Source organism: Carlito syrichta, unplaced genomic scaffold, assembly GCF_000164805.1.
Source record: "Carlito syrichta isolate Samal-C Ts95f unplaced genomic scaffold, Tarsius_syrichta-2.0.1 Scaffold302914, whole genome shotgun sequence".
In the NCBI taxonomy this organism is placed as follows: Eukaryota; Metazoa; Chordata; class Mammalia; order Primates; family Tarsiidae; genus Carlito; species Carlito syrichta.
In genome coordinates, this window is record NW_007247010.1 from 256,669 (window position 1) to 281,832 (window position 25,164).

General features: G+C 35.0%; 1 protein-coding gene across 2 annotated transcripts in view; it reads right to left on the reverse strand.

Annotated features, from left to right (window-relative positions):
* Nucleotides 1-25,164, reverse strand: part of PPA2 (pyrophosphatase (inorganic) 2) — a 117,593-nt gene that overhangs the window by 37,587 nt on the left and 54,842 nt on the right. For both annotated transcript variants that reach the window (XM_021711921.1, XM_008057260.1), the window contains one exon: nt 15,623-15,749. In XM_021711921.1, coding sequence (XP_021567596.1) covers nt 15,623-15,749 — 127 coding nt within the window. The remainder of the gene's footprint in view (nt 1-15,622; nt 15,750-25,164) is intronic.

Genomic DNA, 25,164 nt, shown 5'->3' on the forward strand with positions numbered 1-25,164 from the left:
TCAAACTGACAAGCTTCTGCAAAGCAAAAGAAACCATCAAGAGAGTAGGGAGACAGCCCACAGAATAGGAAAAAACATTTGCCAACTGTATATCTGACAAAGGCCTAACATGTAGGATCTACAAGGAACTCAAACGTGCCAAAAGGTAAAAAACAAACAGCCCCACTAAAAAGTGAGCAAAAGACATGAATAGACACTTTTCAAAAGAAGATATATGGGCAGCCAACAGACACATGAAAGAGTGCTCAGCCTCACTCATCATCAGAGAAATGCAAATCAAAACCACATTGAATACCACCTAAATCCAGTAAGAATAGCCATCATTAATAAAACAAACAACAACAGATGCTGGCACATATGCGGAGAAAAAGAAACACTTCTCCACTGCTGATGCGAATGCAAACTAGTACAATCTTTTTAGAAGACAATGTGGCAATTTCTGAAAGAACTAGAAATTGACCTTCCATTTGACCCAGTAATCCCGCTTTTGGGAATATACCCAGAGGAACTCAAGTCATTCTACCAAAAAGATATGTATATTTGTTGCAGCTCTATTCACAATAGCAAATACATAAAACCAACCATGCTGCCCATTGAAGCTGGGCTGGATTAAAAAAAAAAATTGGCACATGTGCACAATGGAATATTATACAGCCATAAAGAAGGACAAACATATGGACTTTGCAGTAACTTGAATGAATTTACAGTCTATCATATTCAGTGATCTATCACAGAAACAAAGAATAGAGTACCATATGTTCTCACTCATAAGCGAACCTTGAACAACTATCATAATACTGTAGGAAAGGGATTGGCAGTAGTGGGAAACTGCTAGGGGAGGGAGGGTGGGATTGGCAGTTAGGGAAACTGCCAGGGGAGGGAGAAGCACACCTCATCAACAAGGGTACCTGCTTAATGAACATTTATATACCTAACCCTGTATTGTACCCCACATCTTTAAAATAAAGAAAAAAATAATAATAATCAGAGTTCTATATAAACACACTAAAAATTCCATATTTTTAAATGAAACGCCAGTTGAAAAGAAAAACATAATATTGAAGTAATATAATAATAGACAAATCTTAAAACTCAATTTGGTTTTTTAAAGTCCAAAGCTCTCATTTTAACTTAGTTTTTCTTAACTAATTATTATTTGTTTCTATAAAACCAAATAAATTTAACATTCTTTAAAAGCAAACTTTGTGACAAATCTTTATCCTTCACTAGGAATGCTGTGCATATAATGAAATTTCCTTTCAGTGCAAAATAATTCAACTCACTTTTTAAAATCATTAATTGAATGTACCAATTGAATTCACAAATTTAATTCATTTTCTAAAATCTAACAGAATGTAACAAATTATAATCTACTAAGCAACCATCCCTTTTGCAAAACAAACATAAAGCCCACAAAGAAGTAATTAGTCAATTGCAGCTCTATTACTGTGAATTAGTAAATTCTTTCTTTTTTTTTTTTATCCAAAAATCACTATTGCACCAAGGGGCATGTCCAGTCACATGTGTAGAGAATTACACATACTCTACTTCTGCCAAGTAAGCTAATAATAATGATATAAATTATGTGAAAAATCAAACTGATAAGACACATTGTGTAAATACAACCCATGAACAGTATACATGAGAGAGAAACCAAGAGACAGTACGAGACCTATTTAATCTTAAGACATCAAAGCACTGTGCTGTTATAGACACTGATGTTTTGTCCACAGTTCCTGGCTCATAACTCCCAGAGCCCTTGTACAGTCTTTTGTCATAATGTTGAGGCCCTTTAGACCTCAGGAAACACAATCTCTCTCTTTGACCTCCTCCAGTCCTTTTTCACCTGCCCAAGGCAAGATTCCAATCTTATTGTGGGTCAAAAGACCCTCTTTTGAGAGAGGGTCCTTCCCCATACAATTAGGTTCACGAATTTGCCACCATGTGTTTACAATGGCAGCACTATACAAACAACTCGGTAAGGTTTCATAACCTTAGTATATCAGTGTCCCACAACTGTGTTCGTGTTGACCTGTGGCTGTGTCTTGCTAAGAGGTGTTCATTATTGTTGTTAAATGTTTTTGTGTGCGTGTGAAAATGTTGGAGCTTGAATTAGAGCAGTGAGCAAACATTAAATTTCTTGTTAAACTTGGCAAGAGTGGAAGTGAAATGAGGGACACATTAGTCAAATTTATGGGGATAATGCCATGAATAAAATGGTAGTGTACAAATGGATTAAATGTTTTCCTGAGGGGAGAGAAAGTGTCACTGATGAAGAGATCAGGATGGTCAGTAATGAGCAGAACTGATTAAAATATCACATACATTTGTTGAATAGTGCGTCAAAACTGTTGGCTGACTGTAAAAAGTATAGCAGACCAATCAAACAATGACAAACAGTTAGGAAAATCTTAACTGAAAATCTTGGCATGAGAAAGGTGTGTGCAGAAATGGTCCCAAAGGAGCTTCTGCATCACAATACAACAGCTCACATAGCAATGTCTGTGAGGAAGTTTTTAGCCAGTAAACAAATAACTATATTGGAACACCCTCCCTACTCACCTGATCTGGCCCCCAGTGACATTTTTCTTTACCCAAAGATAAAGGAAATAGTGAAAGGAAGACATTTTGATGACATACAGGACATCAAGGGAAATACAACGACAGCTCTGAAGGCCATTCCAGAAAGAGTTCCAAAATTGCTTTGCTAGGTAGACTAGGTGCTGGGGTCAGTGCATAGCTTCCCAAGGGGTGTACTTTGAAGATGACCATAGTAATACTCAGCAATGAGGTAGGTAGCACTTTTTCTAGAATGAGTTTTCAAACTTACTTGTCAAATCTCATATGTTAGAGAAGAATGCTGCACAGAAAGGCCAAGAAGAAACTGAACAGACAGGCACTGCTAGGATTCCGCACTCAGTCTGTTTGCATGTGATAATTGCCTTTTTGTCCGATCTCATTTCTACATACTTGTCAATCATGCCTATGTGATGAAGCCTCCATAAAAGGCAGAAAGGACAGAGTTCAGAGAGCTTCAGGATAGCTGAATGCGGGGTTTCCTGGAGGGTGGCACCCAGGCAGGGCATGGGAGCCACCTTTGGACCTTCTCTCATACTTCACTCTATGCATCTCTTCTGTATTCTTTGTAATATCCTTTATAATAAACCAGAAAACCTAAATATTTCCCTGGGTTCTGTGACCTGCTCCAGCAAATTAATCGAACCCAAAATAGGGGTCATGGGAACCTCATCACGAAGCCTGAAGGTTAGAAGTATCTTCAAGTAGAGAGTGTCAGAATTAAATTGAAAGATACCCAGTTGGTGTCTGCTGCTTGGTATACAGGGGAAAACCCCCAAACTTTTGGTCACAGAAATCTTTTTCTGTGTTGATGATTGTTGTGGTGGTGTGAAAGCACAGGAAAAATAATGTTTGGGAGTTTTTCTAAAACAAGCACAAATGAACTTTAAAAATAATTAAGTGCTAGCCGGGCTCAGTGGCTCAGCCTGTAATCCCGCGCCTTTGGGAGGCTGAGGTGAGTGGATTGCCTGAGCCCGCGGGTTCGAGACCCGCCTGGGCAGCGAGACCTCATCTCTACAATAAATCAAAAAATTAGCCGGGTGTGGTAGCGCGCGCCTGTAATTCCGGCTACTCAGAAGGCTGAGGCGGAAGGATCGCGGAGCCCAGCAGGTCGAGGTTGCGGTGGCCGGGAGCGGCCACTGCACTCCAGTCTGGGCCACCGAGTGAGACTCCAACTCAAAAAAATAATAATAATAATTAAGTGCGAATACTAAAAAAGTTAAGAAATTTTAAACATGAGGAAATTTAGACAATATATTCTGTAGGTACAGTATAATAAATCTAAAGATCAACAATAAAAAGAATAAAAACTCTCTTGCCTACCAAAAAAGTACCATACTCTCGTTTCCCCAATTTTTTATATAATTAAACATAGAATATTAAAAGCAAACCCAAAAGAGAAACAGTCTTACTAAATAAATAACTTGTTGGTAGCAAAGAAAGTCAAACCTCTAACTAAAAATATTCAGAAAACAGTGTCAATAAGAACACTCAGAAAATTTCTAAGAACTAAGGGTAAACTAGGAAAAATACTGTTGGAATCAAACAGCACTAAGTTCAAATTCCAGTGTTAATACTCACATATTATATTACCTTGGGAAATATATCACTTTGTTTCCTCAAATCCAAAATTCACAAAAAGAAATTAAGGTTGTTGTGAGGATTAAATAAGCTAATATGTGAAAATTGTCTAATAAAAGATAAGAGAATAATTCTTAACAAATATCAATTATTATCTCTCCAATTCTCTAAAACCTTTTCCATGCATGTAGCCAAAGTTAAATTTAGAGACAAATCAATAGCGTTACATGCTTTTATCTTTCAAAAATAAATATATAAACATGAATTAATGATCTAGAAAAATACTAAACATATATTCATTAATACTGTTACTTTATTTTTAATTTGTATAATGCTCTTGAAAAATCATTGTAGCTAGGTATAGTTATAAGCAAATGTAAACAAACACTAAAAACAGCATATATAAAAAGCTTCAGGGCATACACACACACACATGAATACTTATTAATAACCTTTTGCTGTAAACATCTTTTATTTTACTTATGGTAAATATCAAATGTCAAATAAATTTGTAATTCATTTCTTATTTAGCAACAGACACATTTTCTTTTATCTCTAACATTATTACATTTAATTCTTATAAATATATTTATTTTCCACTGTGTTTAACTTAAATATATAAATAAAATTACATTAATAAGATAGAGATACATTTTTTTCTAAAATAAGACTTTCACTCAGTTCGAGTATATTCAAGTATATAACTATTGTAACAGAAAGTAGGTCAGTGTTTGCTTAGAATCTAGGGTAGAAAGAAGAGATTGACTGTACAATGGTATGTGGGAATTTGGGAGAGTGAAGGAAACGTTCTGTATTATAATTTTGGTAGTTGTTGGACAACTATAGTTGTGAAAACTCATTAAGCTGTATACTTAAAATGGAAGTAAATCTGACTGTATGTAAATTATAACCCAATAAAGCTGGCTAAAAAAAAGTAAATGAGAGGCCCCAGCCCTGAAAGAGCTCACAATCTAGATAGGTGGGCAGATATAAAAAGCAAACAAGCCAGGCTTGGTGGCTCAGCCTGTAATCCAACGCCTTTGGGAGGCCAAGGTGAGTGGATTGCCTGAGTCCAAGGGGTTCAACACCTGCCTGGGCAGCGAGACCTCATCTCTACAATAAATCAAAAATCAGCCGGGCGTGGTAGCACATGCCTGTAATTCCGGCTACCTGGAAGGCTGAGGCGCAAAGATCGCCGGAGCCCAGCAGGTCAAGGCTGTGGTGGCCGGGAGCGGCCACTGCACTCCAGTCTGGGTGACAGAGTGAGACTCCAACTCAAAAAAAAAAAAAAAAAAAAAAAAGCAAACAAATTATAAATCTGTGAAATCAAAGACATTTCGAAAAATCAAACAAAATGGTGTGGAAGCAAGAAAGGGTGACATAATCAACTATCTTGCATTATCAAGAGTCAAAGACAATTCACTGAGAGGTGACACTTAAACTGGTTCTCAAAAGATAAGCAGGTGTTTCCAGGTGGACAAAAAGTACTACAGAGAGACAGAAATACATCTGCAAAGTCAGTTAGGTACAAAAGAGCCTGATGTATCTGAGAAAGGATGAGATGCTCAGTGTGTTAAGAACTTTGGATTTTTAGGGTGAATGGCTAAGAAAAACAGGTAGAAAAAAATAGTTTCTAAAGACTTTTATCAAGCTAGAGAATTCAGATTTTTCTCCAAACAGTGGGAAGTCAAAAGGCTTTATAAGTTTTCTTTAAAATAAAGTAAGTCTGGCAAGTAAAGTGGAAGATAAATTTTCGTGGCAGGAGGCTGACAGAGGAATGTTAACACTGATGCATTGGAAAAGTAAGATGATGATTTGAGGAAACGGAAAAGAGGAGAGAACAAACTTTCAAGATATTTCTAAGGTCAAATAGAGAGAATCTGGTGACAAATTGTGGGACCAACAATAAGAAAGATCACTGAAGACAACGATTACAATGTAAAAACAAAGCAACATATGTATGACTAAAGAAACACAACTATAAAATTGTTAAAAATGTCAAAATTTCAAGTATAAATGAATGTTTTCCCCCTAAAATATGTAAAAATGCACCTATTTAAGATAGTTTCAGACTGTCCTCAAAATGTTCATTTTTTGTTTATCAACACATACATGCATTCATTTATTCATCAATTCAAAAATTTTTATTAAGCACCCATAACGTGCCAGGTACTAATACAAAACTTTGGCAATGAAGGGAGACTAATATTATGTACCTAAACACAAACTGAACAAAAAATGTAACAAGTCATTAGTACATCTAAAGCACTTTTCTAAAAGACATACATGAATTCCTGAATAAATGGAGAAATATAAATATATCATATTAATAATGCAAACAATTAGTATTTTAAAGATACCAGAAATCCCTGACAACTGAACTCCAAAATTTGTATGGAAGAATAAAAGCACAAGAAAAACTAAAACAAGCTTTACAAAGTAGAGCAAAAGAAAGAAGATTGGTCTTGTATATGTTTTATTACAAGGTTACAGTAATTAAAATAACGTGGCCACTAACACAAAATTAGATCTCACTGACACCAAACAGAAACCAGAAACTGACTCTTTGTACAAATAAGAATGCAGTATACAACAAAAGAGAAACTTCAAAATAGTAGGAAGAAAATAGCCTTTTCTCTTCAGCAGTGTTGAGAAAATAGTATACATAGAAAAAAATAAATTCCACATAAATTAAAGATCCACTTACAAAAATAATAAAATATAAAAGAATAAAGAAATAAAAACATATTTCTGACTATAAGGTAAAAAATCCTTAAAAGCAATCAAAATGCTAAAGTCAAATATAAAAAAGATTGATAAAATATGTCAAAATTTAAAACCTCTCTAAGCCAAAAGTCAACACAGTGTCCTTGCATATGGAAAGAGACTATCTACAACCTAAATAATACAGGATTAATATCCAAAATATCCAAGGAACTCTGATATACCAAAAGAACGTCAACAAAAATAGTAAAATGGCAAATAATAAATATAGGCAATTCATAGAAGGGAGAATTCAAATAGCCAATAAATATATGAGAAAAGATGCTCCATCCTAGTAATAATCAGAAAATGCAAAATTAAAACAAGATATCATCTTTCATCTATCAGACTGGCAAAAAATAAAAAATCCAAGTATTGTTCAGGAAACATTAAATCTAATATACTGATGATACAAATGTAAATTGCTGCAGTCATTACAAAAAGCAATTTCATAATATCTCATACAATTTCAAGATACTTGGCTCAGTACAGTATGTCATTTAAGCCTCAAGTCTGTAAATCAGTTATTGTTTATTTCTTTTGTGTAAATTAGTAAACTGGGATGCTAAAAGGCTAGGTAATTTGCTGAAGATCTCAAGGGGAATACACGAGCCTCAAAATACTAGCATTAATTATGTGCTGTGGGTGTGGGGGGGAGCAAATAGCATCAAATTTGTTTTAGTAATTACATCTTAAAACTTTCTTCTAACTGAATAAATATCAAAATTGTTATCAACTATTCTATATCCAGGAGTTAGAATATCCAACTAGCATAAAATAGCATAAAATAACAGATTAATGGGATAGTTCTCAACTTGAAGGAACCTATCAGAATCATCTAGGAAACTTTATCAAACTATATAAATTCACATCTCTAGTCTTTCCATTCACTTCCACAAATTGAGAACCACCAGTACTTCCACAAAGATCAGAAGAAAAATTAAAGTGCTACTTTTACCTGGGTTATTTCTACCAAAACTATAAAACAAAGAGAGAGAAACATATAACCAGCTAAGACATTTTTTTTATTTTTAGAAAAAAACTGGTAACATAAAGTAACATAATTATCTCTTTGCCCTTACTGTTAAAAAAAAAAAAAAAAAAAAACACTAGGAAATGGCCTTATGCTAAAATGTTGTCCAAAGGGGGTTAGAAAAATGAAAATGTCCAATTCTATGGGATTTTACCAAAGGAAGGGATGCTGATACATTGCAAGAGCTCTCATTCCAATACTTTACAAGTTGCTCTCACAGAACCAAATGTGCACAACTTGTCCCCTCTAAACAAAATCTGCAGGAAGCGAGAATATGTGTTTTTAATGACTTGTTATAAACATTCACAAGAAAAAACAATTTCATTTCATAACATTCACTGTATCTTCCACATCACAAATAGAGGTCCCTGCTCAGATAATTATTGCTAAAAGATTTTCATTGTTTTCCATATGGCTTTGGATATTTACGTTTAATAGACATGGACTAATGAACAGTATCCTCCATTGTACTTGCCTTTCCTTCTCCACAAATTCTACTCTTACCAAGTCAAAACCTGCACCAAAAATATGTATATTAACATTATGAAAAAAAATGAAAACTGTCAAAATACATACTGCCAAACACACAGACCTAGCTGTACTGCATCAGAAAAACCTCTCAGAAAAGACTTGTAATTTCATATGACTAATAAAATAAAAACTATACAGGTACATTGTACATACCAGAAATTCAAATATTTTTCTATCTAATTTTGATTTGACGCACATAAAAAAGTGGTTAAATGCACAAGCCTTGGATCAGATAGAATCCCATTGAAGTTCCAGCTTCATCACCTAAAGTACTTAAAATATGTGCCAATGTCCCCAAGAAATATATGTTATGATCCTTTAAAATGCATTTCCTGTAGCACTAACTTTGAAGTTAATTTTGGTCTTTATACTAAAAGAAGAAGATACTAAAAATAATGGATGAAAAACATTTCCTAGAACAAAAATTTAGATTAGAACAACTCTAGGAATCATTTTACTAAATAGAGGATCAACCCCACAATTTTAAGAGACAAAGAAACTGAGGCTTTGAGGTTATATGTTTTCCAAGGTCAGATAACTAACAAACAAAAAGAAGATTTTAGAATCCAGGCCTCTCCCATACTCCACTACATCACAGGAATATGACTAAAACCATAAAAAAATTTTAAGAGGTCAAGGTTCAAAAAGAGGTAGCAGATTCCCAGTAATTTAATTCTTATCTTAATTATGGTATATTTATATCAATTTGTTCCTCCTCCTCAACTGCCTCCTCCCACACCCCACCCATATACACCCACATCTATTAAGGTACACTTACTAATGAAAGAAAATGGATAAAGAGCCACCTTTTTACTGGGACCTCTAATTATCAGTAACCCACTGAAGCCTAAATTACTTAAGAGCAAATGGTTTGCACTCCCAGGAAAGCAACACTGTCCTGGCCATAAATACGCATACAGCTGACTACCCTACTATTTTTCAGAGGGGCAATGTGATGCAACAATGAAGTGCTTAGGTTCTGGAGTCAGACTGGACTGGAATGGTTGGCTGTCTGATTTTAGGCAGGTTACTACCATGTCCCTCCCACCCAGTGCCTCAGTTTCCTTGTCTTAAAAAAGGGGGGAACATCCTGACTGAGGTTGTGTGAAGATTAAATCGATATTCCAAAAGAAGCACTTAGCATAGTTAGCCCTTAGGCACATATTAACTGTTCCATAAATGTCAGTACTATTAGGATGATGCTGCCGATATGCTGGTCACTTTCCAAGCCAGAGTATATTTTGCTGTCTTCTAACATGCACAGGAAAACAAGTTGTACTATATTATTTCCTGTTACAAAATATGAAAATATGAATATTTTCTCTTAAGATTTCTATGCTATTCCCTTCTCTTTTCTCCCCCCTAAATGACAGTATTAAGTTGTGTCTTAGGAAGAAAAAAAAAAACCAAGTACCATATTAATTTGCTTATGTTTAAAATAATAATTATAGGCGTACTAGAAGTGTTTACTTAGCAAATGAAAATTTAAGCCAAATAGTTTGGTCTTCAACATGTAAAAGGAACAATGAAACTTTATTTGACTTTTAAATTTCCTATGTGTAATTTGAAATCCTACATATATGAAAGGCATACCAACTCTAATAATTTTAGGACAAGTGTGAAAAAGTCCCAACTGTCTCGTTTTAAATAATTCCCTTATTGCCCATGTAATTTTCCCAACCATAGCATATCTATATCAGTATAATTGTTCTATTTTACAAACGGAATTTTTCATTTATTAAACTGTAAAATCATTGCATAGGCAATAATTATTGAAGGACAACAGGCAATAGTGTTTATTTATTTAAAGAGCAAACAAAAGAAATAATCATTGTTCTAGAAGTAGAAACAGAATCTAGGCCTAAATTACCTCCTCATGACATTATCTTTCTGACACAAGGTCCTTAGGCATCACTGGCAGTCCTGAAGAGGCTCAAACATCTGTTTGCTGAGTATCTGAAGCTCTATATTACAGAAGGTAGTTTAATTTAGCCAAGAGAAAAACTACACAGTGCCCTAGCATTTCAATCTTCTTAAAATGCTCTAAACTTGGTTATTTCATACCCAAGTGCTATTATCCATAATGGCCAAGGCATTCTCTAGTAACAATTCAGGTGCCCTGGGAGTCTTATTAACTCTTTCAGGCCATTAAGGTACCATTAAGAGCATTAGGGCCTGAAATCTAATTACAGTGCATAAAATGGTCTTAGTGCTCTCCAAGTGTCAATGAGCCTGCCAAAGTGACCAATTTTGTATCAGAGAGTACAAGGAATTTGGTTTCAAATGTTTAGACCTTTTTTTTTTATATTTGTGTGGTGGCTACTCCAGTTTCAAAAGGCAAAACTAGAAGATTTAAAGCAGTGTTAAAATTATAGATATATAGCTAGAAACAACAGTTTTTTAAGTAACTGAAACATGCTAAACTAGTAATGGTTAGTTTTAGTTCAGTTATGTCAAAGTAAAAACTATAAATATTAGAACAACATTATAGTTTATCAAGTCTGCATATATGTTCAATAGGACAAAAAATTATTTTATCACAAATGAAACAACCCCAAAACTTCTTTGAAGAGTCACAACTTAAATATGTCCATATTAATAGGGTAAAAAGAAAAAAAAAAAAAATATATATATATATACATATATATGTAGGTAGGAACATACTGTCTATAAACTAAAAAAGATTTCTTTATTTTCAAAAAAGGAAAAATTTGAATAACCATGTAAAATAACAGCTTCCTTTTCATAAGGTAGTGGAAATTAATACACATTTAATTTTTAAATGTCTAAATAGAGCCGGGCTCGGTGGCTCAGCCTGTAATCCCGCGCCTTTGGGAGGCTGAGGTGAGTGGATTGCCTGAGCCCGTGGGTTCGAGACCCGCCTGGGCAGCGAGACCTCATCTCTACAATAAATCAAAAAATCAGCCGGCGTGGTAGCGCGTGCCTATAATTCCAGCTACTTGGAAGGCTGAGGCGGAAGATCGCTGGAGCCCAGCAGGTCGAGGCTGCAGTGGCCGAGAGCGGCCACTGCACTCCAGTCTGGGCGACAGAGTGAGACTCCAACTCAAAAAAAAAAAAAAAAAAAGTCTAAATAACAATGAAATATAGAACATTAAAAAAACTCTATAAATGTCTGTATTACACACATGTCCAGAATACTATATTTTAGAAAAAATTACCAGATAGTTGACCTTGCCTAAAAGTTTTTCATCTTTTTTCTTAATTATCTGTCTATTAAAATGCCAAGAAGGGTAGATGCCAAAAGTTTAAATTGTCATAAAAATCACTTACTCCTTGCGGTAGAAATTCTAATTCATATGCAGCAATTTATATTTAAATTTGCTGCATGGAAAAACGTACACCAGTCAATAATGAAAAAGGAAAACAAAGAAGAGGGAATGACAGAATTTAAAGAAGAGTAGAACTAACCCAGGAGGATGATGAAAACAAAAATAGCTGCACAGCAGGCTCAGAGAACAGTCTGTCCAAAATTGATCATTTAATAAATAGTATGATAAGCTAGGTGAATAATATTTATATAATAATACTGTAGAATAGAAGCAGACACTCAAAAGAACTAAAAACACATGGGAAAAAGAGAACTTTAGCTTTCATTTTATACTTCTGAGTTTTTATTTCAAAGGATAGATTCATTTTATAATTTAAGAAATGCCACCTAAAATCCTGTTTTTGTGATTTTAGAAAGAAGAAAGACACACCAAAAATGTTTTAAGTCGCTTGATTTAAGATTAAATATTGTTGATTAAAGATAATTTTTCAAAAATTGTAAAAAAAAAAATCAAAAATTTTAATACCTATTAGCTAATAATGACTTAATCATATGAGTCCAAATATCTATTACCTTACTACAATCAAATTATTAGTTTTCATAAAAGGCATCTCATCTAATCTCAAAACTATGAAGCTAATTCTCCTATTTCTGAGGCCTGCTCGCCCCTGATAAGGTTCTATTTTTAACCTGTATCATCATATAAAATAACAATACTTAAACTCTTCTCAAATTATGAGTTAGGTAACTTTAGAAGATGAATTAATTATTATGATACACTAGAAAAACCATTAAATATTGTAATTACTTCATATAAACAATCTCTTTAGAAAAAACTTTTTAAAAAGTTCTTCACAAATTTAGGAAGCTTTTAACACCTGCAATTACTGAACATTTCAGAGTCTCACTCAGTACCCCAGCCTTCCCCTCTTACAGACTCTAAAGAAAACATAAAACAGCACACCAAACTAAGGAGCTAAGGAGAAAAATTCTGATCAGTAATGATTTCTGTCCATAAATATTTGCATAGGTCAAAATTTGAATTTTAAGTAAGAAAAAAAATAAGCTGCTATATAGGGTAAGCTATTATTAAATGATTTTTAAAAATCACATTATGACTAAGCATAATATGACTTTAAAAAAAAATTATATTATAATTTCTTCTGCCTTTCAATTTGTGCCTACATCTATTTTCCTTGGGTGCCTATAAAGTAAGGGAGAAGAAAGAAGAAAATCCAATGAAGATATGTGGAATATATTAACAATAATATGAAGGCTAAAGGAATGAGAAAAAAACTTAAAACTCTTAAAACTACCAAACTTATTTTACAAAATCCAGATACAGAAGAAAAGTACTTAAGGTGTGAACAATATATACAAATATCCTTTAAATGAACAATTTCCATTTTCCCTATATATTTTACTTATTCTGGAAATAAATACAAAACACATATCATTTCAGAGCAAAACATGTCAATAATATCAACCAGTCTTTTAATTTTAGAATTTTAAAAATACATTTGAAGAATAATTGTTAGATATTTCATGATGAAAATAATATGTATTCACTTTTAGTGGAATAAAAAATGTCCTTTTCCCCAAAACCAATAATATCTTGATTTAATTATTCAATTCTAAGAATTTCTTGTCAACCTAAATCAGCAACTGGCTTTAGTACTTCTGCATGTCTCTTCATATAAGCAAAAACAAAAGGAGTTTAGAAAGATGTCCAAAATGCAAAGTCATCTCTATTCTGAGTATACAACAGAAATACAATGAATAAAATTAAAATTATTCATTCTAAGGCTTAGGAAGCTCAAGAAGGAGTGAGGTACTCAGGCTTACGTGACCTGGCTTCAACAGTGCTAGTTACAAAAACTATAAATAATTAGAATCAAGTGTGAGTTGCTCAGAATAGTACTACAGATGAACAATATATCAGTCAGTATAGTACTACTAAAATACAACTCACTTTTTACAATCAGACAGAAGTGAGTTCAAATCATGTACAATTTACTAGACATAAATTTGGGTATGTTATTTTAATTTCAGAGCATCTTCTAAATTAAGAACAGTAATATCTATAAAACAGTGATGAGCTAATTTTCCCTAAAAACTAGTTTCATTCAGGTACTCAGTTTCTCCAGTTTAAAGGGTATCCCTTACTAGAGTTTCATGACTTTGGTGTGGCAGATCACAAATAAATTATTGGATGGTTTGTTTTAGCTTGCTGTGGCACTAAAAATTTTTAAAAACTGGATGAAATTTATTTACTATTCTTATATATATATGTATGAGAAACATAAAAATATTCAAAACCAGGATAAAATAATGAGATAGATAAGAAATATATATGGTTTATAGACTTAAGGCTCATTTTAAGTGCAGTTTTCACGTTTTAGTTTTGACCCTGAGGTTATGTGCACTTCACCCCATCAGATCTCTTCCTTTCTCAATTATATCCAAAAATGGCCAAAAAAGGAAAAAAAGAAAAGAAAAAAATTCCTTTTCTGTTTCATGTGCGAGAAAAGGCTTTTTATGTAAGTAACCTAGGAGTGGTTAATACAATGAGTGCTAATGAGGTTCAGTCATCTTAGAAATGGTATAATTTCCAGTTTAGAATTGAGGTTCAAGCCGGGCTCGGTGGCTCAGCCTGTAATCTCGTGCCTTTGGGAGGCTGAGGTGAGTGGATTGCCTGAGCCCGCGGGTTCGAGATCCGCCTGGGCAGGCGAGACCTCATCTCTACAATAAATCAAAAAATCAGCCGGGTGTGGTAGCGCACGCCTGTAATTCCGGCTACTCAGAAGGCTGAGGCGGAAGGATTGCCAAAGCCCAGCAGGTTCGAGGCTGCGGTGGCCGGGAGCAGCCACTGCACTCCAGTCCAGGCGACAGAGTGAGACTTCAACTCAAAAAAAAAAAAGGAATTGAGGTTCAAAAAGAACCAGGATCCTGAATAAGGATGAAACTGAAACAAAAAAAAAAAAAAAAATGGGGGAAAAACTGGTCAAAGAATAATAGTTGCCATATATTTTAACACTTAGTATATAAAAACCAGATACTTTAAAGCAATCATCTTTTATACGCCCAACAACCTTATAAGTAGACATAATAATCTTCCTTTATAGATGAGCAAAGCGAAATTCAGAAACAATCTACACAAAGTCACTCATCTAGGAAATAACATAGCCAGAACTCAAAATGAAGTATATCTGACTCTAAAGAAAATCAACTCCAAATCATGCCAAAGTATTTCCAGAACTTAAATTTCTGGGATACCAAAATTTCATTAGAGGGCAGTTCATTTGTATAAGACAAGACAAAAACTAGGTATAGAAATAGCTTTATCACTGATGAACACTCCCTCCTTAGTTTTCTCTTGTTAGTTACATTTGCAAAAAAGATTTCAAGGTAAAAATGCCAGTATTATGTGCTTTTACTCCTAGCCAAAGGATGCTTTCACTCAAAACTCACAAGAAAACCCAACAGCAATTGGGCCATTGAACTCATGGAAGGAAGAAAAGAAGAAAGGAGGAAAGGAAGGAAGGAAGGAGCAAAAGGGAGGAGCAGTAATAAAAGTGGGGAGGATAAAGAAATGAAAGGAAACCCATAGGATGTACTTTCTTAGTTTAAAATATCATTTGTCTACATCTTTTCCTCTCTCCTACTCCTCCTAGCAATGATACAACTCAGACAAAATCGTATTGAATTGTCCTTATATTTCATGGGGAGAAAATAAAAACACACACACACATAAATTTAACTCCCAAATATTTAAATTGTAGTTTAAGCTCTAAGAATTCCAATAACATACTAATTTACTTTTGTTTTCAAGAAAGAAACAATCTCACCATGAAACTTTGAGGCTTCAGGATCATTCACATTGATAGCAATTAATTTCCAATCTGTTTCACCTTCATCAATAAGAGCCAAAATTCCAAGGATCTTCACACGAATAACCTCTCCACAAGAAAAAACCTTTAAAAAGAAAATAAATTCACCATTTTCAAGGCTTTAGAGAGTTTACTCACATATCACAAAAACCCATCTTTAAAATTAAAAGCACTATAGACTAAAATTTAATAAAGCTTCATTAATTAAAAGTAATGTAAAAATAGCCTGCCTTGCAATGTACCTTTTAGAATTAAATTTCTCATAACTTCTGGGTCCACCCATGATGAAACTACTGGTTTAAAAAAAAAACAAAAAACCTGTCCTCCCACTGTAAGCAACCAAAAATCTGGACAAAATCTACGAAATCATTCTTTTCAGGTATCAAACAACGGGCAGTGCAAAAAGAAGTACACAAATGAGGAGAGACCTGTGATTGTCCTGGTTTTCTGTTCATCACACTTTCCAGACCATGGTACAGGAAAGGGAACGCAATAAGAGCATAGGGATCTTAGGTTACAGAAAATAATTTTAAAAAATTAAAATAAAAAAAACCCAGGGAGGATAAGGCAGCTGAAATCTATGGGCCACAGTACCACAGAAGAGAAATAATTCCAGAAATAGATGTAGGCTCCTTTGAGATACTGATTAAATACTAACCTACACATGTATGGGGTGAGACCCCACAAGTCTAGGCAACAAATAACTGCTAGAGATTTATGAGTCCTAACCATTCAGGAAAACCTTGTTCAGCATGAGGGCATTCACTGGAGAGCCTAGAAGAAGCATGCTTTAGTAATAGAACTAAAATAATCCTTAAGTTAAGGTTACTCTCCTGTTCTACCAAAATTTTAAAAATGCCTGAATACAAACTGATCCACAAGTAACTACCTGCCAAAACAAATATTCTTTTTTTTTTTTTTGAGTTGGATTCTCACTCTGTCGCCCAGACTGGAGTGCAGTGGCACACTCCCAGCCACGGCAGCCTCGACCTGCTGGGGCTCCTGCAGTCCTTCTGCCTCAGCCTTCCAAGTAGCTGGAACTACAGGCGCGCACTACCACGCCCCGCTAATTTTTGATTTATTGTAGAGATGAGGTCTCGCCAAATCGCCCAGGCGGGTCTCAAATCCGCGGGTTCAGGCAATTCTCTCACCTCGGCCTCCCTAAGCACAGGATTACAGGCTGAGCCACCGAGCCCAGCCAAAACAAATATTCTTTAAAGGAAGACAACAAAATCCAGGCATTCAGCAATATATCATTCACAACATCCAAACTGATGTCAATAAGAAGGAAAATGTAAGCCCTAACTGGGGAGGGGCAGTTAGGAATCATTCAACAGAAATGTCAGATGAGGGAATTAATAGACAGGAACTTTTAAACAACTACTGTAATTATGCTCAATAATTAAAAGAAAAACAGAAAAATGTGAAGGAGAGAAACGGGAAATATTTTTTTAAATGGAACTTTTAGAGCTGAAAAACTACATTATCTGAAATGAAAAATTCTCTACATGCGCTTAGCAACAAAATAGATATTACCAAAGAGAAAATTAGTTGACATGGTAACAGAAACCTTCCAAAGTAAAAAAACAGAGACAAAAAGGCAAAGAAAAAAATAATAATTTAAGTGACTTGTGGGACAGCACCAAGCATTCTACCTTACATATAATTGGAATTCCAGAATGAAAAATAAACATGTTTTTCAAATTTGGTGAAAAGTATAAACCCACATATTGAGAAAGCATACACCAAAAAAAAAACCCATCAGAATAAACACACAAAAACGCCAAAGTAAGGCACATCATAATCAAATTGCAAAAATCCAGTGACATAGATTACATCTTAAAGGCAGATACGGGGGGAGAATTACATAGAGGCACAAAGATAAGATGACAGCCGATTTCTCTTGAGAAGCAAAGTAAGCCAAGAGACAAAAGAGTAAAATCTTAAAAATTTTTAAAGATCGATCTATCTTCCTAGAAAGCCTGGAGTCAGATGGACTTTGCAAAAAGGCAAGAAGGTGCTTTCTGGGATGATGAAAATATCCTGTACTTTGACTGAAGGAGGTAGAGTTTATATACAAAGAGGGATCCCAACAAAAGCAAACAAACAAAAACAGAATATCTTTTGGAGGGCAGGCCCCTTGTACTACAGGTTTCCTCACAAGGTAAGTGTTGGAGGAACCCACTGGCATCAGTGTACCACCTAGCATTGTTGTGAGAGGCTGTATTCGGCTTCAGTGATTTTTAAATTTTAGATTCTTTCAACCCATTTGCTGATTTCATGATGGCTGATTTATGAGTGCACCTACCCACTCTGTGCTGAATGTTCAGCAATTTTTCACCAAAAGCGATGACCCCTGTGCCCCACCCTCCCTGGGCAATTTGGTGAGACCTCATCTCTACAATAAATCAAAAAATTAGCCGGGCGTGGTAGTGCACCTGTAGTTCCGGCTACTTGGAAGGCTGAGGCGGAAGGATGGCCGGAGCCCAGCAGGTCGAGGCTGCAGTGGCCAGGAGCGGCCACTGCACTCCAGTCTGGGTGACAGAGTGAGACTCCAACTCAAAAAAATAAAAAAAAAAAAAAAAGGAAAGAAAATTATTTCAGTGAGGTTCCGTCCAGCTGCCAATGCCAAGTTTATATGCACACATTCTTTCTACATCCTTTTGTAAAAGTTTAGTTGGCTGTAGAATTTCACTGTAAACTTGAAATCTGAACGCATGCTTTACAATAAATTTCTTCATAATTCAAAGCACAGCTTCAAGCTTGGAAAGCAAAGTATGCCAAAGAGAGTGACCTCTGTGTCTGAAATTATTTATTCAGCAGCAGGGGAGGGGAGAGGGAAACCTAGGGTTTAAAACCATGAAGTTAAATAAATCTTGTCAGAACATCTGCAGATCGATTCCAAAAGCTTAACATAAATGTGTATGAAGTTATAATTGGTTCACACAACTGATGAGTGTGACAATATAAACCAAACTGAAATCTCACTTTCAGGGGAATATACACAATTATATTAACCAGACTCTCATATGTTTAGTCTCTATTAAGTACTCAGTACTATATCAGTCACTGTATATTAAAAAAAAGAAAGGAGCCCTGTTCTCAAAGATTTACAATCTTGTTTTGGTGACGCAGACACCTCAGGCCAGGAAAGAATACATGTGAGTTTAAACATTTAATATGAACACCATGCACATCTGTGCCTTCTTCATTTCCAGTGCCACTGTCCTGATCTCAGCAACAGTGTTCCAACAGAGTAGGTGTTCCAACAGAGGAAGAAAATGACACAAGGCGAGGATAGAGGCTGGGAAAACAGGAGACTATTATAATATGGTAGGAGAAAATTTGGATCATCATTATTAGGAAAGTGACAGTGGATAATCTAGATAAGGGTAGTAAAATATTTAGCGTAAAAACAGAACAAAGGGAGAAAAGGAAATGAGCATTTACCAAACACACACTGTGTGATGGCTACTCCTATAATAGAAATTCATAACCTCTTATCCACTGCCCATATAACACATTGTACAGTGTATACTGTCCTCATTTTAGAAATGAGAACACTGAGATTCACAAGAGTTAAGAAATTTTTTTCTGAAATCACAAAACTAGTGAATGAAAGACCTGGGATTCATACCCAAAACTGAACCAATACTTCTTTTCCAATCTGTAGTTGATCAGTCTTGAAAAAAAAAAACCCACTTCACATTTATAGCTAAAACTTCTAAAAAACATATTTATTATTTTTCAGAATAAAAGTTAAAATACATAAAATTAAAAGTGTATCACAATACCATTTCACACCCAGGGTGGCCATAATTTTTTGTTGTTTTTTTAAAGGAGGTAATACGTGTTGGTTAGGATGTAGAGAAACTGGAAACTTTGAACAGTGCTGGTGGGAATTAAAATGCTAAGGAAAACAGTTCAGTGGTTTTTCAAAAAGTACATTTAGAGTTATCATATGACCCAACAATTCTACTCCTAGGTGAAAAACACCTGAAAATAGGATTCAAACAAAAACTTCTACGTGAATGTTCATAGCAGCACTATTCATGATAGTCAAAAGGTAGAAACAAGCCAAATGTCCATCAACTTATAAATGGATAAATAAAATACAGTATTATCCATCAGTGGAATATTACTCAGTCATAAAAAGAACTGAAGTATGGAAATATGCTACAACATGGTAAATTTCAAAAGCATGCTAAGTAAAAGAAGCCAAACACAGAAAGTTATATACAATTCTGTTTATATGTAGTATCCAGAATAGGGAAATCTATAGAGATAGCAGATTACTGTTTGCCAGGAGACGGTGAGAGAATGGAATGAGGAGTGACGGCTAATGGGTATGGGGTATCCTTTTGAGGTCATGAAAATGTTTGAGACTAGATAGAGGTGGTGGTTGTACAACACTTGACAATGCCACTGAATTCAACATACACTTTACAATGGTTAATTGTATCTCGTGAACTTTACCTAAATTAAAAACCTAATCACAAACTAATATTGATGATGGTGGGTGTTTATAGTTATATGGTATGTCCAAAATGACCATAATAAAGTACCTCCTATCCCTTATGTTCCCTCTCCCCAAACTCTGCTACTATTAAGAGAATGGCACACTTCTTTTTGCTATCTACTACAAGTTTATTTTGTAAGGAAATAAACAAATAATTACTTTTGAACATCAAAATTGATCAGAGGATAATTTCTTTAAAATATGTCAAAGAAACACAAACATCTCTAAAGCAAAGGAACACAAACTTTCTGCAGAAAAACTTGTTGCATACAGTTTAAATCAAGGCTGTAATGAATCAAATGCATCTTAATATGAATAGGTCTCAAAATCTAGGACGATGTCATCTCAAACAATAAAGGTTGAAATCATAAGGAATATAGATAGAATGGACACAAATATGTACATCAATTCTCACAAACAATAGCAATGGAGACAGAATAATGTAAAGGCTAGGAACATAGACTCCAGATCCAGATACCTGGGATTCAATCCCAACTCTGCCAACTACCAGTGGTATGAGTTTGGGGAATTACTTATCTTTCTTTGAATATTATTTAATTTTTAATTTTAAAGATGGGGTACAATTCAGGATTAACTACATAAGTGGTCATCATATAGGTATAGTTTGAATCTCCTTAACCTTGTTTGGTATCAGGTACCCTTAGTAATGTTATGTGTCCCTCCCTCCCCTGGCAGTGTCCCGCTACTGCCAATCTCTTTCTTGTAGTAATATGATAAATGTTCAGGATCCACTTATGAATGAGAACATGTGGTACTCAGTTCTTTGTTTCTGTGATAGATCACTGAGTATGATAGATTCTAAATCCATCCAAATTGCACAACGTCCATAATTTTGTCCTTCTTTATGGTTGCATAATATTCCATCATGTATATGTACCACATTTTAAAAAATCTAGTCCACTTTTGATGGGCAGCACAGTTGGATCCATGTTTTTGCTATTGTGAATAGTGCTGCAATTCTTTTTTGTAGAATGATTTGGCATATAATTTTATGTAAAATTTGGACAATAAAAATACCTGTTCCATAGGATAGCAGTGAAGAATAAATGAGATAATCCATACAGAGGACCTCACAGAATGGTTTATAGACTGGTACTTTTCTGTTAGCACCAGTATTAAGGTTTGGGTTCCTAAAGGAAATCATAATTAATTTTCCCAGTTACCATTCTCAGTAAACAAAAACATCGTAGGGGGAAAAAAAAGCATGGACCTCATAAAGTATATCCTAAAGGATCAAAGGCAAGGAATCAGATTTCTAAGTGACATTTCATATGTTATTTCCTATAATAATCTAATTCTATAAAAGGGCATGTAAATATCTATTTTTAGCATCCTTGAAAAAACACTAAACCCCAAATTTCTTAATGTGCTTTTCTATTTCTTAAAAGAAAACAAAAAGTCCCATCTTCCTTATGTCTGCTATTACAGATGAACAACTGAGCTTCTTCTGCTCCAGTATTAGATTCCTACCTAAAACAACAGAAAAATGGTTCTGGAGATAGGAAATGGGAGATGGTCAGATTTATATGGGCTCCTCAGAACTGATTTTGGCACCAACTCACAGAAGTCACTGTTTGATCAGCTCAGCACTCTTTTTTACATGCCTCCAGGGGTTAATAGCTAAAGTCACATCTGTGAAAAAAATACAACAGAAACACTATTCACAGTAAGAGACATCGTGAACAAAGAACTTCCCTCTGCAGTTTGGGTCTAATTTTCCCACCCCTTCCTCTGCCTCTCAGTGCTTATTTCTCACCAGTTGCAATTACAAAGTACTTCTAGTACTTGTCCTCAAGTTTGGACTTGAGTTTTTAAAATTCTCCAAAGGGAAGATATGACAATTAACTATAAAGATATGGGTAATATTTGTAATCCTGAATATACAATATATCAAAACCAAAGCACTTTATGGTGAAATATCTATTTGCAAAACCTGTAATAGCCTGTAATAGCTTGCTTGAAATAAGTAACTCCATTTTGTAACAGATCCTCCATCTTAACCTAGATATAACCCCTTGTATAACCTTCCCATAATCACACCACACACCCTCATTCTTGTTCCCCTTGGTGCTTGGAAATTTCCAAATTCCAAAGTTGCAAATTCCATAGCTCTCTGTACCCTTTTGCAACCAAATGTTCTGCCAAGAAACTGTAAATCAAACTGTACAGCTTATATAATTTTTGCCTTTATAAACCCACTTGTTTGACTCATTCAGGGTCGAGAGGTCTTTCTGGCACTAGCCACTCTCGACCACCAGCTGTATTCATAATTCAGTTCTCTGCATGTTGGTGTCTCCTTTCTCCCAATCCAGTTAGATCAATGGAAAGATCTTACAACTGCATATGTGAATGCTAACTTATACAGACTGCTTAGTAGTGTTAACTGCTCCATTCTAAAGAGAGCATTAACCCAGAAAATCTAGAGAAAAGGAATCAGACTGGAAAAGGATCTGGAAACTCCACCAGATGAAGAACAACTTATAGAAACTAGAGTAAGAAGCCTTGAAGAACAGAAAGCTTCAGAAGAGCATGGTACACTGGAACAAAAGACCTGTAAGGCCCTTTATTAAACAAAAATGTTCAAATTTGAAATTATCACATAATTACCAAATGAAAAGCAGACTATACTGATTAACTCAATGACACTAGATGAAAGGTCCCTATCCAGAGGCAATTTTGCCCTCTAGGGACATTTTGCAATATATGGAGACAGTTTTGGTTGTACATCTGGAGAGATATTACGACCATCTAATGGAAAGAGGCCAGCAATGCTGCACAGGACAACACTCTCTAACAAAGTTATCCATCTGAAATAACAGCACTGAGGCTGAGAAACTGCAGCCGACTTTGGTGGCAAAGGTGTTGATCAGAATTCCTGGGAATCACATACAGCTTTTAAAATGAACATTCTAAATAGTTTTATCTATTTTTACTCACATAATTTATTTTATTTTGAAATTTCAAACAACATAAGAACAGATGAGATTTGTATGAGTTATACAGCAAGCAGGAAGCATGTACAGCGATTACCAAGTTTCATCAGAATGATACATACCGTTCAACCTCATAAACAAAAGAAAGGAACAGTTTTATTTAAAAGAAAGCACTGCTTTGCTGAAACACCTTCAAAAACTGGAAAAGAAAACTCAATCAACCCCAAAACTAAGATGTTTTAAAAAATGGTAAAAATCTTACGAAACCTCTATATTTCAACTCAATATAAATCAACCCAACAAATCTATACTGCATGAAAAACATTTAGTCTTCTGCTAGACTCCAAATGAATAACACATAGTCTCTGAAGGAACTTACCATGTTAAAAGTTTCTGTATGTGTGGTTCTAAGTCTATCAGCTTCCAGGACTCTGCTTCTTTCCCTTTGCCTATTTTTTTCTATTATTATAAAGATGTGGGGTACAATTCAGGGTCAGGAATACAAACATTGATTGTGCAGGTACCCTTGTTGATGAGGTATGCCCCTCAGTCCCCTAGCAGTTTCCGTCAACTGCCAATCCCAGCTCCCCTCCACTGACAGTTTCCAACTACTGCCAATCCCTTTTCTATAGTACTGTAATAATTATAATAATTCAAGTTCCACTTATGAGTGAGAACATATGGTACTCTGTTCTTTGTTTCTATGAGAGATCACTGAGTATGATCAACTCTTAATCCTCCCAAGTTGCTGCAAAGTCTATATGTTTGTCCTTCTTTATGGCTGCATAATATTATTTGTGTATATGTATCACATTTTTTTAATCCAGTCCAGCTTCAATGGGCAGAATGGTTGGTTCCATGTTTTTGCTATTGTAAATAGAGTTGCAACAAACATACGTGTGCAGGTATCTTTTTTGTAGAATGATTTCAGTTTCTGCAGGTAAATTTCCATTGGGGAAATTGCTAGGTCAAATGGAAGGTCAATTTCTAGTTCTTTCAGATATTGTCACACTGTCTTCCAAAGAGATTGCACTAGTTTGCATTCCCACCAGCAGTATAGAAGTGTTCCTTTTTCTCCACATCCTTGCCAGCATCTGTTGTTGTTTGTTTTATTAATGATGGCCATTCTTATTGGGATTAGGTGGTATCTCAATGTGATTTTGTTTGCATTTTTCTGATGATGAGTGAGACTGAGCATTTTTTCATGTGTCTGTTGGTAGCCCGTATATCTTCTTTTGAGAAGTACCTATTCATGTTTTTGCCCACTTTTTAATGGAGCTGTTTGTTTTTTTTCTTTCGGCACGTTTGAGCTCCTTGTAGACCCTAGATGTTAGGCCTTTGTCAGATATACAGTTGGCAAATATTTTTCCATTCTGTGGGCTGTCTCCCTGCTCTCTTGATAGTTTCTTTTGCTTTGCAGAAGCTCATAAGTTTGATGAGGTCCCACTGGTCTATCTTATTTCTTAAGGTATAAGTATTTAGGGTGCTGAATAGGAATTGGTTGGTAGTTCCAATTTCCATAAGGGTGTCTCCTGCGTTTTCTCAGATTCTTATAGTTTAAAGTTTTATGTTTGGATCTTTGATTCACTTACAGTTAATTTTTATGTATGGTGATAGGTAGGGGTCCTATTTCAATCATCTGCATATGATCAGTCAGTTTTCCTAGCAACACTTACTGAATAGGTTCTCTTCACCCCAGTGGTTGTTGCTGAAGGCTTTGTCAAAGAAGAGTTGGTTGAGAAATTGAGGTTTTGCTTCTGGAATCTCTAACCTGTTCCCTTGGTCTATATGCCTGTTCAATATCAGGCTGCTTAGACTACTGTAGCCTTATTGTAAAGTTTGAAGTCTGGAAGTGTGACACCTCTGGCATTGTTTCTTTTGCTAAGGATTGTTTTGGCTATTCATGGTCATTTGTGTTTCCATATGAATTTGTGTATTGTCATTTCCAGGTCTGAGAAGAATTATGGCAGTAACTTAATGGGTACTGCTTTGAATCTGTAGATTGCCTTTGGTAGGACAGACATCTG